We start from the raw sequence: 16,450 nt of genomic DNA on the forward strand, positions 1-16,450 counted from the left end.
CCCCTGTCTGTGCAAACACACCACCTCGGGTCCCTCTTGTAAATAGGAACATACTTAAGCAGGACCAACAAGGTCAAAATAAATAAATTCTGTCACATGGTTGGAGTCAGTAGCATATTTGGTTATCTAGATCCCATTTCATCTTTTCTATTGAGAAGAGTAATAATCCAAAAGTTACCCCAATACAGATCCCTAATGGACATCACGGGTAGCCCCTCCCCCATCAAAATAGACAGGTAACTGTTCACGCTGACATGCTGTGTCATATTACCTATTCAGAATTTTACCTGCTGAATTACATATGGGTTAAGACTTCACACTTTTAGTGTAGAGATTGTTCCATTATGTGGCATAGTATTGCATGACATAGCAAAAACAAGACAAGTAGTATACTGTCAATCCTTTCTCAAGTGCTGCTGTTACCTCTTTAACAAACTCATACTGTAACATATCTGACAGAAGTAGGTCTCTTGTGTCATTTTGGATAAACTCCCTTATGAAAATCTTCAAGAGTTTATATAAAATACTGATCAGGCTGATAGATGGTACCATTTCATCCTATTCTAATAGAGCAGGGAATGTCTATGTGCTAACATTTTATTTAAGATTATTGAAAATTTTTTTTTTTAAGTTTACCTTAGTTCTGTATAGGAAACCAGCAGGTATGCTGGTTGGTCTAACTAAACTTGAGTTTTTCGTTTTCCTTTCAGCGGGAGTTATGTCTGTAAATAAATGAGGAATATCTCCCTTTATTTCTGTAGAACTCTGACATGTGTCTTTGCTTACTTTGAAGTTTACAAAACATTTTCTGCAAGTATATTTATGTCCTGTAGCTAAGTCATCCTCTCATTGTTTACTACTAACATTCATAGATTCATAGTTTTTTTTCCATTCAACTTTCTGATGTAAGTAAAGAATCTGTAGTGCATGGAGCACCATGATTGTGCTCCAAATACAGTTAAATTACATCCTGGTTCAATGCTACTCTAGTGCGAGACCTGACCTTAACAGCACTTTGAAGGGTGCCTAACAATTGTTAAGCACCCCTTTTGCACTGTTAAACTGGAGTCTAGAATTAAAAGCTGATAGCACCAATCGGTAAACAGCAGCAGCCAAAGGACATGAAATTACACCAGCCAGTAAACAACAGCAGATGTAGGACATAAAACAGTACCTGCAACAGCAGCAGCTGCAGGGCATGAAACAGCAACAACCAGTAAACAGCAGCAGACACAGGACATGAAATGGCTTCATTTCAACTCCCATTTCTGCCTGCTGTCTGCTATATTACAAGCACTATTATAAGCACTGTTTTAATTCAAACTGATTCACTTACTCAGGGAATACACAAGAACGTCAACCACTTCCCCACTGCTTTACTGGCACAAGACATCATATTTTTTTTTTGTTTTTTAATTTTAGTTATGTGTAAGCAGTAGTACATCATATGGAACAGATAGATTTCCATGCACTACAATGAATTACGAATGGATCTCCAGTCATAATGGATTACTATATGTTCTTGACATGGATGCCAAGATTCACCTCTCAAGCTTCTATCTCCAGATGAACTGCTTGGCATGTGGGTCTAGGGCACATAATAACCTGGTTATGATTCGAGATCTAATCATAATCTACATTATTATCATTTTTAACATTCGACAGATATGGAAGATTTGGTAACAAAATTAGTTGTTTCTGAAGAGTTAATCAACATTTGTTCTGTAATTAGGATAATTTTTAAAAGGTAGTGGTACCTCTTTTCTGTTGTATATCTTATTAGTTTTATGATTCCACAAATGTTTTGTTTTCCTTGTTGTTGCACCTATCTGTGTATTTCTATCTTACTTGTATGTGTTCATGAAAACCAAAGCATATTAACTCACCAGTAGTGCCCTTCGTAGACTTATTTGGGTCATTGTTAATGGCCTCTTAGTCTGTTTTCATGACATTTATTTCATCATCATTTATATTAATAAAGTCTAGAAGGATGATTTATTTATGATTGAGATTAATTTTACTTGTAGTTTAAAATTATGGTATCAAGCTCTTTATTATTTACTGATAATGTAATCCTGGATAAGGAGCAGAAACATTCTAGGCTTGTTGGTATGAAAACCCTCAAACAGCCCTACCAATGCAGATGCTGTTGTGGTAACAGTTAGTTGGGACATAGCAACTACTGTCCAGAATTCAGACTCCTGAAAGATGACATAAATCCCAGAGTGGCATAAATACTCAGACATAAAACCCCAATGTGGCATAAAATCTCTTCTGAAACCCAAAAGAGTTTAACTATAAGTACGTGTACAATGGTACTGAAACCAGTTATCAGTCTGTGGCATATTAAGTTCTCCTTAGCCTGATATGACGGTATAAGTGTGGGCAGTTCTGTTCATTCAAACACCATACACAGACATATAGCTATATCTATATATATATATATATATATGTATATATATATATATATATATATATATATATATATATATATATATATATATATAAAATTTATTTATTTATTTATTTAAAATAAAAAAAAACTATATATATATATATATATATATATACACACATACATATACATTGAAGGGTGAGGTTATGTGAATGTTCCATTCTAATCAGCCATGATAACTAAATATATTCAGTTCTTCTCATCGATGTAATATTTAAACCCTGTGTAACCTAATCATTATATTATTTGAGGGTACAAAACTTTCATTGTTATCCTATGTTGCATGGTCACTAAGTTCTGCTTGCTTCACATTCCATTCTGATCAATGGCATGGATCATATAGTATCTGTTTTTTGGATGCAATTGATATTTGATGGAGGTACCTGGATGATTGTTGGATGGTATGGAAATCAGACTTCATATATTTAACAAACAAGTGGGGGATAGAATTTACAGTTAAATATGCCCTCATACATATCAAATTTTCAGATGTGGACATTCTGAAAAGTAATGATGGTACATTACACAGTATAATTTTTAGGAAATATCCCAAGTTTAATACTTTATTGCATGCTGGATGCTGTCATGCTGGGCATACTATTTCAAGTATTCCAAAATCTCAGTTTTTAAGGATACATACAATTTGTTCAGAGAAGGTGGAATGTATCTGGCAAGAATCTGAATTGATGGATAGGTTTTGTAACGGGATACAAGTATCAGGAGGTTGTTCAGGCACATGACTTGGCTAGGGGGTTTAATAGATCCTAATTGTCAGAATATAAACATAAGAGAACTTCAGATACACTCAGATTAATTACAGACTTTGGGAACAATACATAATTTTTCAAAGCAAATTATACAAAAACATTGAGAGATTTTATTGTCAGATAAGTTGTTGAGTGAGTTATTATCACCTAGACGTCAGTTTTCATACCAAAAGGGTAAATCATTAGAAGTGTGTTTTAATCATTATAAACAGAAAAATAACTTTTTGGAAGTAGGCAGCCAGACCACTGCTGATGGTTGGTAATAATAAATTGGGTTATTTAACTTGTTACTTGTAATTGCTCATCTCTTTATATTGGACAAACTTCACGTCCTTTATAAATATGTATATCAGAACATATGAGTGACATTAGAAATGATTGTATGTCAAATGCTCTTTTCAAACATACTAAGAAACATCCCACTGCTAAATTTATTTTTGTTATTATTGACAAAATTGCGTATAATAGATCAAATAAATCAGGCTGACATGCTATATTGAATTATAAATAAAAGTCATGGATCTTTAGACTGCGCGGTTTGTTTTCACCAAGTCTTAATGAACATCTTTGATTACCCAATGACAGCTTGTTATATTAATTGTTTACATATTTAAAGCTGCATGTTTAATTTGAACTTTAACATTGAGGAAGGCAATATATGCTAAAACCGGTCTTTTATCTATTTCATTGAACAATGAATTTGTAAGGTATATTTTAATATATGCACTTTATAATTTTGGCTCACTGACATTGTATACTGGCTTTTTTTTGAAATTGCAGTTGAGTCTTTTTGTTGTTGCACCTTGCTGTATTTGTGAGGACTGTGGATGAGTTAGATACTCAGAGATCTCCCCTTAAAAGTGTATAGGAGACAGCATACAAGAATAGAGTTTAGCAACAGGTTTTTCAGTTGTCTGCATGTTGTCTGGTAACAGTCATGAAACAATGTAAAAGATAAAATTGTTTCATTCATTTATTCTTTTGGTTTATGTGTCTGTTCACAGCTTAGTGAGAAGTATGGACCTGTATTTACAGTCTGGCTTGGTCAACAGCATACAGTTGTACTTTGTGGATATGAAGCGGTGAAAGAAGCCCTGATTGATCAAGGAGAGGAATTTAGTGGCAGGGAACTTGCTGCTATCTTTAAAACTTACCTTAAAGGACATGGTAAATATTTTTTTTTAATTAAAGAATAAGTGAAAGTGTTGTAGCTTGCCAGAACTGAATACATCTCTAGTATGTAATGCCAATCACTTTTACAGTAAATGAAAATACATTCACTGAATGCCATTTCGGCACAGCATTATTATTCAAAACAGCACTTGATGAAATCAAAAATGCTTTACAATTGTCTGTTTTGTGGTTTGGGACTGTGACTCTCACACTGTTTATGCAGGGGTAGATTCCCAGTACCTTGATACTTAACTATTCTAACATCAGATTTTTGTATCTGGGAAAAGATCAAGTTCTCTGATTTGTCAAATTTAGATTTGAGCCACCAGACTCAGAGAGTAATTGTAGAGATACCTGTAAATTATCTCCATGAATTTGCCTTGCGGATAACATGCTTGTTTTGTTTACAAATTCAGAATATGTACATTGGAATCAAACATTTTCTAGCACAGGTATTTAAAATAAAGCAATTGAGCACAATATTCCATGGTGAATATTTTTGTTGAGTACAAGGAGAGGAACACATTTTTGAAGTCAATTGGTAGTAAGTGAAATGAGGCATTAAGGCTATCTCTGGGATTCATTAATGCCTACACTAAGCATACTCTGAGTGTACACCAGTCTGAGTGAAGAGAAAACACAAGCATAACTCACATCTCCTTCTTCCTAATTTTAGTTTTCTTACTGATTTTCTTGCAGCCTTAAAAACTGAAGAGAATTCATAAAGTTTACCAAAAAGTGCAGACTACACGTAAAGTGTGAACTTTTTGAGTGACTAGAAAGCATGAAAATGTGGCAGAGATGTTCCTGAATACAGATCACGTACACTTAGTGTAGGTGTTAATGAATCTGGCCCATGTTTATTTCATAAGTTTCCATATATGTTTGTTTAAAGTTATTACAGTATATCAAATTAAAGAGACAGGAAATGACTTTCTAATTGATGACTGTGGACTAATATAACACATTTAGTACCACGTCTTACTATGTCAGTGGTACCTTGGAAATTATAAAGCAATACGTGGTCAACAACCATTTTTGGCAACCATCTGCATTTTAGACAAAGCTTTTTCAACATCTTTCATTACAAGGTTTCAGCTGGCATGGCCTTTATCAGCATGGTATATAGGGTTTATTTTACCTTTAATTTTATATTGTGATCAGAACCTAAAAGTCAAAGCCCTGTGTAATCTGTCTGCTGGTCTGTTGGAATATACTTATATGATTACATGTTGGAATTTCAATAGGTATTAATTGTCATTAAATAATTACTTGTAAGACAAGCTGTTACAAAGGACTAGATGCTGTAGTCAAATAAACCAATTTCTTCTGACAGAAAGTGTATATTTTGTATAGAGGTATCAACATGTAATTATTGGATATATAATCTTTTCTAGAAACATGTCAAACAACAGATGGCCGTAGCTGTGAGATATGTTACTTGTACATGGCATGGCATATATATTCTGACTGTGTAACACAATCCCTTAACATGACTACATGTATGAATCATCATATGGTCGCATAACATCAAAACTGAACCTGAAAGCCTAAAATGAATGAACGAATGAACTGTATTATAAACTAAAGCAGTTTTTAAACCAAAGTAGAGCAGTGATATGTATAATCTTAGTCAACATGATTTTTTTACAGTGGGATTCCACCCACTGATATAGGGACTACACCCCAAGATTGTTAATAACTAGATGTACTCACACCAGGGCTGCACTGTCATCCTTCTAGGTCCCATGATTGTGGAAGGGCTTGTGCCCCAATCCTAATAATAAGTAAATATACTGATCCCAAGCTTGCACTACATTAAAGTAAAGAGAACACTTGGTATTCCAGTAAACACATATGTGCTTGTCTTTTGTTTATAGTTTCCACATACAGTTGTTTAACTTCTGTAAAGTAAGACAGACCCTTACATGTGATATTATGTGTGTATTCTTGACCATAATATCAACTAAGAAAGTTCCACATTTGAAATCTCAGTAGGTGTGCCACTGTGATAATTTGTTTCTGAAATAAACGCAGGGTTTGTTTAACAGTTTTAAAACTTCTGCCAATCAAGGAACTACTCTGCTTAGGAAAGTACTAAGAATTTGTTTAAAAGCTACAGTTTAACTAAATAAACACAGTTTACTTGGTATTATACCTCCAATGTAGGCACAACATGTAATTATTTCACTTAAAATAACTGTGGATGCTAAGCTTTATGCAGACAATTCTGTAAACATTCTGAGTGAAGTAGAACAGTTTCTGAGTTTTCCTCCTTCACTACTGAAATATCAGCCCTCATGCATCTTAAACTTCTGTTATAGATGATAGAGGTGCACTCATCCAAACATGAAGGCTGTTGGGTCCCTGACCCTCCATCACCCAGGACTTGCACCAGGACCTCCCACATTCCAGAGGTTTAAAGGTCTGGCTCCTGAGTAAAGCAGATTTTTGTTTTGCAATTTAGTTTGCAAGTACTATTATACACTAGAGTTAAATGTATACATTTTTTAAATTTTTAATGCTCAAATTTAATGTAAATAGATTGGTTGAACATTTGCAGTTTCAGAGTCTCAATTCTGAAAGCTGGCCAAGTTAGTAACACATTTCTATCATGCATTCAGTATGTCAAATGTAGTTATCATCTGTATAATCTATGTGAACAGTCTACAATTCCAATATATAAAGATGGTTAAGGCTATAATGTTTCTCACTTACATATCTGTTCATTTTCTAACCAAACAAAGCAACAGTTTAAGGGGTAAACATGATGCACACCAAGGAGACATAGGGAGACATCATAAGTGAACCATGATATAATCCAGTGATTATCTCAATATCATTTGAATACAGTGCAATGATAGAAAACCTCAGTATTCTTCTGCCAAGCTGTGACTTTATCAAGTTGACTGTGTGTGTGTGTGTGTGTGTGTGTGTGTGTGTGTGTGTGTGTGTGTGTGTGTGTGTGTGTGTGTGCGTGTTTGTGTGTGTTCATATGTTTATACATATGTGTTTGGATGTGTGTGTGTTCATATTATCTTTACATGAGGTTTCAGGAATCGACATATACATATATATATATATATATATATATATATATATATATATATATATGGGGCATTGTGTTGAGATCATTTACCATTTCCATAGAAAGACAATTTTGTTTCTTATATTTGTTAATTTGCTGGGGAGAGGACTGATTCACAAGAGCCCTTTTCAGCTACAGTCCAATTACTGACCATATCACTCTTTTAAAATACCTTCAGTACACAGTATTTGTCAGCTGCATATTACAACTGAACAAGCACCCATAACTGCAGATGTAAAAGCACATACACATAATTGCATGTTTTGTGCAGTTTTATATACACAGAAGGTCAGTTTCATAACAAATTTAAATTAGATGAACATTTAGCAACGTTCATATAATAAAGCATTAAACATGGATATGCTGAGTAAACTGGCAAATAATTCTGTATCTTAAAAAATAAATCTGCATGATACTGATGAGGAATCATAACAACAGAGACAGTAAGACAAAGGAACTGTGAGTAGTCTTTTGCAGTGTGCAAATAATTTCCTCCCAGTTTGCCAAAACCACATTTGCAAACTGCTGTGCAAACTATACCTATTTGCTTCACCAGATTGTTGCAAGTAGTAAATTCTATAAAACAAAAAAAAAAATGTTTGTCAAACTTACATTTATCAAATCACAGAGCAATATAATCTGGTTATTCAAAAACTCAGAATGTAAAGATATATATTCACTAAGTCACTCAGCTGTCATATCATGGGGAATGCAGTTACAGAGTGATTCAATATCAACAGTAACTAATAACATTTCTGACCATTCAATATCAGTGTTTATTAATTTTTGTAAAAAGTCCCATGAATCTTTAATATATGATTTTATGTCACAAACTACTTTTTTGTACATTGGGCCTACAAACATTGCCAAGGCTTTGTTTTTGAGCCAGCCAATGACACTATCAGATGAAATGTTTTGTTTGTCTTTTCGGCTTTTACCGGTTAGGGGTTGCCACAGTGGAACTCTGGTCTGCTATTGATAGGTAGTAGATTTTTTTATGGTGCTGAGTTGCCAGCCCGATGCCCAACCTTCAGCGAAGGCATGCCCATTCACGCAGGTCTTTCGGAGGCTACTCGACTGTGGGGAGGACATGCAGACTCCACATAGAAGGCACTCTAGCCGAGATTTGAACAGGAGAACCTCTTGCTGTGAGGCAACAACACTACCGCTGTACCACCTCGGCTACTATAAGATGAAATGGAAAATCCAAATAATGCTTGTATATTTTTGGAATCCATATAATGCATTTAGTTTAGGATATTTTACTGATAGAAAATTGCATAGATCAAAATCTTTCTTTTTCCATAAAATTAAATCCAATATTAATGAGTACATTTTTGATTGGCTATATTAATCTCTGTATTAGAAACCTTTTAATATATAAAGGCATTCTGTAATAATAATCTCATTCTAGAAAGGTATATGTCTATTTCCATAATCAACAAGCTACCACCTTTGTTTGGCTTCATAAACCTAAGTGATTTATCCTTTTTAAAATATCTAGTGTACTTCTTTAAAAGCTACTCGAATTGTAAAATGAAAAGGTGGTGTTTTATGTAGTGCTTGTCTAATTTCAGTGGATCAAGTGTCCTCAAAGTCTGATTTGGGGTAGAATTATAGTAATTTTTCTTCTAAAAAAAGTTTGTTTCCGCCAGAATTAGTCATACCACTTAGTAAATATTTAAATTCAAAGTTTAATGTCTTTATTTTAAGTAAGGTCTCAGTTGTGCTAGTTCTAATTGTTGGCACAAATGAGAAAAACTTTATAAAATAATTTTAAAACATCATCAGAGTACTCCCTGTCAGATAAATTATAAATCAGAAGCTGACATTCCACACAGCAAAACTAGTGACAATGATTCCATGATTGTCTTCTCCCTCTGTTTGCCGTTCATCCTTTCATGTTGTAAAAAGTTCTGCCTTTATTCACCAAAGTGATTTGTAGCCCTTACTAAAGATCCATTTGGCTGATGTGAGACTCCAGACTTCATTGAAGGCTTTCTTGTCTCCTGGTAGCCAACTGAGTTGAACATCTTTGTACTTTTGAGGGACCTGGTAAAAAAGTTTCCATTTGGTGGAATCCAGTCTGTCCATGTGAATCAGGTGTGTTGCCCTTCCTTTTATTTTTAAAGAATGTAATACTGTAAACGGTGTTATTCGGATAAGGCATCTAATCTCTCGACAGCATTTTAATGTCCTGTTTCTTTTGAATCAGATCATGCCTATTCAAATTAATGAACATATTCACCACGGCTGTCTTATGATCTTTAAACTTGCCGTGCTCTGTTGTACATTGATGAAGGTCATTGACTTTGTTTTAAGTTAATTTAGTTTTATTTCATTGTGTTTTAACAAGATGTTAATAAGTTGCAAGCCCACCTTGTTAAAAAGTTCTTTTAACTCAAGAGAATGTGGATTTTTCTCCATAATGTTGTTTGGAAATTTCTCCAGTTAAAGATCCTTTAGAATGAGTTTTAACTAACTCTTCTAGGAAAGAATGTCCCACATCATAGATTGGTATTTTATAGTTGTTTTTCAAACTGATTAATCATTCATTTGATATCTGTTCACATTCTGATATATTAGCAAACTTAGCTAATGGGGAAGAAGACTTTTCTTTGAAATAAAACCATCCCTTAATCTGATTCTTGCTTTCATTTGGATCAGATCCAAACTTGGGGTTTCACACAAATCCACAGAAACGTATTTCCTGGATGTCAGCTCCTGTGTTATTAGCCCCTACTTCTGCTGCTTTCCCCAAATGGACCAACAAATTGCAAAAAGAATTTGAAACACTATGTATGGTCAAAGCGTTTAAATCAGATATGTTTGAGTAAATGTTCAACCAAAAAAAAAAAAAATCCCAAACCAAAACTTGAGTAAGGGTAAATATTTGGTAACACAATCTAAAAACCCAAGTGAGCTAATGGATTTCAAGGCATAAAATTGTAAACTTCCCCAAAACAATAACATTTGTTTATCGCTTTTGTCCAGCAATGTTATTCAACAATGGACTTATTCTGAATAAAAATAACTTACAAACATAATCATGTGACAAAGTCATTGATGAACAATAACTTTATAGGTCTCAGTCTTAAAAAATGTTTATACTAATTATCAATCAAACCTAGCAAATTATCTGCATTCACTTCTAATAGAGGATATACTTCCTTTTCTTCCAATAACAAATCAAAATCACCTCCCTTTGCTGACAAATGTATAGAATCTAATACAGAAAACACAAATTTCTTATAATTTCCACAAATAATAGAATGTCTGTATAAAGCATTATTTATGTCCTTTTGTTAGATTGCATATTGATCTTTATATATGCACTTCTGCAAACTCAGGTTGTTTTCCCCACATAAAAATGTTCGCAATGTGTGCAAAAATCAATATATACTACGCATTTACCCAAACAAGTGATGAACTGTTTTATAGGAATTTCAAATTGTAGGTTTCAGCTTCAATATTTGCACCTTCAGAAATAATTCTATGGTATTCATACATACCACATTTAAACATGCTTTTTGGTCTGGTCCTATTCTCCCCGCTATCTCAATGGTTATTTTCCACTATTGATTACAAATATTTGGCCTTCCAATTAATAAAATGAGGCTTCTTTTCAATTACTTTACTCAGGTTCTCATTCCCTGAAATAATTTTCCTGGTGCATCCAGTAATACTTTTAATAAAAATAAAAGTTAAACACATGCTATTTTTTTAACATTTCACGGTAGTATAGACAAATGATTGTCATTTTTTATTGACTTTAATCCTTAAATCATCCCAGTGATTTGTAAAAAAAAAAACAGTTTTTATGAGGAACAGACAAAAACTATGAGGCAAAAATCTGGACATTCTGCGAAAATCTGTACAGTTGAGAGGTATAATATAGTTGTTTTGCAAATGTGTAGCAGATCTATCAGGGATGGATCAGAGAATGCCTTGTAAGATAACCATACCACATACTGCAATGTACTGGAGTCACTCACAGTTCAGCTCAGCACCATATTGATGGTTAATTTTAACTATCCCACCATAAACTGCCATATATACTCAACCACTAACATGCAGACTCAAAGATTCCTGGATTTTGCCAGTGCAAACATCCTGGAACAGCTAGTCTGCACTCCTACTAGGGGTGCAAATATCATGGATTGGGTACTCACAAATATGAGGGAACTTTGCACCCCCCTTTGTGTGATGTCCTCACTGGTCAGATCAAATCACAAAGTGGTAACCCCTGAAATAAATATAAAGGCTGAACTCCCAGCAAACCCCAGAACCCTAAAGAACATTTCCAAGGCAAACTACTTCCTAATTAAGTGAAGACATAGCTAAATTTCAAGCCCCCCCCCCCAAATTCAGAGAACATGGTGGCCTATGTGGAAGTGTTATGGAAACCCTGTACAAGCATCTAAATAACTGCATAAAAAACTGTAGTTCCAAACCTAAATAAACTGAGAAAAACTCCAAAAACAAGCCCCCTTGGTGGATCACCAGCATAAATAGGTTGTGCAATGAAAGAAAGAAAGAAAGAAAGAATAAAAGAAAGAAAGAAAACCTTAAAGGAACCCCACAACAGTGTGCTGAACTAATAGTAAATGGAACTTCCTATACTGAACCAGGGATATAGAAAATTTGCTGGCCAATAAATTTAGCTCCAATTTCATCCCCTGTCACCCACAGTTCCCCCAGGAAATGCCCTCTACCATTTCTTCCCCAACTATCACTAAAGAGTAGGTCCTCACTGCACTCTCCACAGCTAAAACACTGCATCATTGGGTCCTGCTAATATCCCAGGGTGTCTCCTTAATAGATTGAAACGTGAAATGTTAGGCCCACTAGAATCTCTGTTCAAATACAGCCTCCAGACAGGCTTCATCCCTAGGGAATGGAGGACTGCAACTTTTGTCTCTCTACACAAAGGTGGACCATTAACACACCCAGGGGACTACAGACCAATAAGTTTGACTAGTCTTGTATGCAAGACCACACTGGACTGATCTCAGACTGGCTTCATCAAGGGTAGGCCATGACTACTAAACTTGGTAGATTTCCTCAAGAAGGTCTCTAATGCCATGGATGAGAGCAAAATAGTACATACTGCCTACCTTAACCTAGCAAAAGCATTTGACACAATGCCTCACTCAAGTATTATAGAAAAACTCACAAATGTAAGCATAAATCTCTATGGCACCCTATGGATAGCCAAATGGCTCACAGATAGGACACATGGAGGCAAGGTGGGGGAATCCCCCTCTACCAAGAGGCCTGTTACTAGTAGTGTCCCACAGGGCTCAGTACTAGGACCTCTCCTGTTTGGAATATACTTCTGTAAAGTCAAAGCAAATGTAGAGGGCCTTTGGCTGACCACATTTGCTGATGACTGCTGGCTGAGTGTAATCAATGAATCCCCCATAGATGTAGATATCCTCCAGGAAGGTCTGACACAGGAAAAATAACTAGTGCCAGAGCCATGACTTAAAACTCAATGCAAAAAATTCACAATTATACTCTTTAGGAGGATGACTACCCCTGCAAATTACAACACCGATAACACTCCCCTAAGAGTAGACCCAGCAGTAAGGGGCTTGGGAACTCAGGTTGACAGTAACCTTGACTTTGATCACCATGTGTTGAATCTTAGTAGAGAGCTGCGGCATGGTCCATAGATGGGGATCTACAACTATCAAATATATTGAATTGGACTTTATCTAAAGCTAGTTGGACATGGATTAGCTTAAGCATATTATGTTTTTTGACCACTCTTGAGGCATGCTTAATTTTTATATATATTAATACACCTCCACTTCTGGGCTCTTCTTGTGCAGTAGCTGTTCTAAATGTATGGAAGGCCTTATAGTCTTGTGCTATTGAGGTGTCATCTGTAGCTTTAAACCAAGTCTCAGTAACCACACAGATGTCAACACTATCCAGGGTGAGGAGTGCTTCCAGGTAGTATAATTTCTTGTTGAGACTCCTAGCACTGAGCAGTAAAACTTTTAGTTCATCTTGCCTAGAATTTAGTATGTCGAAAGATTTATAAGATTTGCATTGCCTAAAAGAGGATGCTCCCTGGACATCCCCCTCAACTGATTGCAGACATCTTATCTTGGTCCTTTAACAAAATGATTGCCAGATGTATCAATGAAAGACTGAAGTAGAAAGTGCGAGAAACCAAAAATATAAGGAAGGCAGGGGAGCAGTAGCTAGAATGGATACAGACACTTCAGTTTGTTAGCGGGGGTATTCACAGCTTTAGTTTAGACGATATACAGTTTTTTACAAGATTCTTTCAAGAACTTAGTGCCGTTAGAAGAAAGGGCAGATAGGAGGGGACTTTAATATAGTCATGGATTCCATATTAGACAGAAGTATGCCTGAGGTGGTAAAACATATCAGTACAAAGCATTTTTCAAAAGAAAACTTTGTTAATTCTTACATCATGAAATGTTAAAAAATAGCATGTGTTTAACTTAAGTGTAGATGCAAACACTATTAAAAGTATGACTGGATGCACCGGGAAAATTATTTCAGGGAATGAGAACCTGAGTAAAGTAATTGAAAAGAAGCCTCATTTTATTAATTGGAAGGCCAAATATTTGTAATCAATAGTAAAAAATAACCATTGAGATAGCGGGGGGAACAGGACCAGACCAAAAGGCATGTTTAAATGTGGTATGTATGAATACCATAGAATTATTTCTGAAGGTGCAAATATTGAAGCTGGAACCTACAATTTGAAATTCCTATAAAGCAGTTCATCACTTGTTTGGGTAAATGCGTAGTATACCTTGATTTTTGCACATACTGCAAACATTTTTATGTGGGGAAAACAACCTGAGTTTGAAGAAGTGCATATATAAAGATCAATATGCAATCTAACAAAAGGACATAAATAATGCTTTATACAGACATTCTATTATTTGTGGAAATTATAAGAAATTTGTGTTTTCTGTATTAGATTCTATGCATTTGTCAGCAAAGGGAGGTGATTTTGATTTGTTATTGGAAGAAAAGGAAGTATATCCACTATTAGAAGTGAATGCAGATAATTTGCTAGGTTTGAATGATAATTAGTATAAACATTTTTTAAGACTGAGACCTATAAAGTTATTGTTCATCAATGACTTTGTCACATGATTATGTTTGTAAGTTATTTTTATTCAGAATAAGTCCATTGTTGAATAACATTGCTGGACAAAAGCGATAAACAAATGTTATTGTTTTGGGGAGGTTTACAATGTTATGCCTTGAAATCCATTAGCTCACTTGGGTTTTTAGATTGTGTTACCAAATATTTACCCTTACTCAAGTTTTGGTTTGGGATTTTTTTTTTTTTTGGTTGAACATTTACTCAAACATATCTGATTTAAATGCTTTGACCATACATAGTGTTCCAAATTCTTTTTGCAATTTGTTGGTCCATTTGGGGAAAGCAGCAGAAGTAGAGGCTAATAACACAGGAGCTGACATCCAGGAAATACGTTTCTGTGGATTTGTGTGAAACCCCAAGTTTGGATCTGATCCAAATGAAAGCAAGAATCAGATTAAGGGATGGTTTTATTTCAAAGAAAAGTCTTCTTCCCCATTAGCTAAGTTTGCTAATATATCAGAATGTGAACAGATATCAAATGAATGATTAATCAGTTTGAAAAACAACTATAAAATACCAATCTATGATGTGGGACATTCTTTCCTAGAAGAGTTAGTTAAAACTCATTCTAAAGGATCTTTAACTGGAGAAATTTCCAAACAACATTATGGAGAATAATCCACATTTTCTTGAGTTAAAAGAACTTTTTAACAAGGTGTGCTTGCAACTTATTAACATCTTGTTAAAACACAATGAAATAAAACTAAATTAACTTAAAACAAAGTCAATGACCTTCATCAATGTACAACAGAGCACGGCAAGTTTAAAGATCATAAGACAGCCGTGGTGAATATGTTCATTAATTTGAATAGGCATGATCTGATTCAAAAGAAACAGGACATTAAAATGCTGTCGAGAGATTAGATGCCTTATCCGAATAACACCGTTTACAGTATTACATTCTTTAAAAATAAAAGGAAGGGCAACACACCTGATTCACATGGACAGACTGGATTCCACCAAATGGAAACTTTTTTACCAGGTCCCTCAAAAGTACAAAGATGTTCAACTCAGTTGGCTACCAGGAGACAAGAAAGCCTTCAATGAAGTCTGAGTCTCACATCAGCCAAATGGATCTTTAGTAAGGGCTACAAATCACTTTGGTGAATAAAGGCAGAACTTTTTACAACATGAAAGGATGAACGGCAAACAGAGGGAGAAGACAATCATGGAATCATTGTCACTAGTTTTGCTGTGTGGAATGTCAGTTTCTGATTTATAATTTATCTGACAGGGAGTACTCTGATGATGTTTTAAAATTATTTTATAAAGTTTTTCTCATTTGTGCCAACAATTAGAACTAGCACAACTGAGACCTTACTTAAAATAAAGACATTAAACTTTGAATTTAAATATTTACTAACTGGTACGACTAATTCTGGCGGAAACAAACTTTTTTGGAAGAAAAATACTATAATCCTAACCCAAATCATACTTTGAGGACACTTGCTCCACTGAAATTAGAGTAGCACTACATAAAACACCACCTTTTCGTTTTTACAATTCGAGTAGCTTTTAAAGAAGTACACTGGATATTTTAAAAAAGGATAAATCACTTAGATTTATGAAGCCAAACAAAGGTGGTGACTTGTTGATTATGGAAATAGACAAATACCTTTCTAGAATGAGATTATTATTACAGAATGCCTTTATATATTAAACGGTTTCTAATACAGAGGTTAATATAGCCAATCAAAAATGTACACATGAATATTAGATTTAATTTTATGAAAAAAGAAAGATGTTGATCTATGCAATTTTCTATCAGTAAAATATCCTAAACTAAATGCATTGTATGGATTCCA

At 34.6% G+C, this 16,450-nt stretch overlaps 1 protein-coding gene across 1 annotated transcript in view; it reads left to right on the top strand.

Moving 5' to 3' along the window:
• LOC122793465 (cytochrome P450 2C15-like) overlaps positions 1–16,450 on the top strand; it is a 792,888-nt gene that overhangs the window by 12,171 nt on the left and 764,267 nt on the right. Inside the window, exon 2 of the mRNA XM_044061543.1 lies at positions 4,227–4,389. Within this exon, the coding sequence (XP_043917478.1) occupies positions 4,227–4,389 (163 nt within the window). The remainder of the gene's footprint in view (positions 1–4,226; positions 4,390–16,450) is intronic.

This window comes from Protopterus annectens, chromosome 1.part0 (assembly GCF_019279795.1).
Source record: "Protopterus annectens isolate FY-2018-M chromosome 1.part0, PAN1.0, whole genome shotgun sequence".
Taxonomy (NCBI): domain Eukaryota; kingdom Metazoa; phylum Chordata; order Ceratodontiformes; family Protopteridae; genus Protopterus; species Protopterus annectens.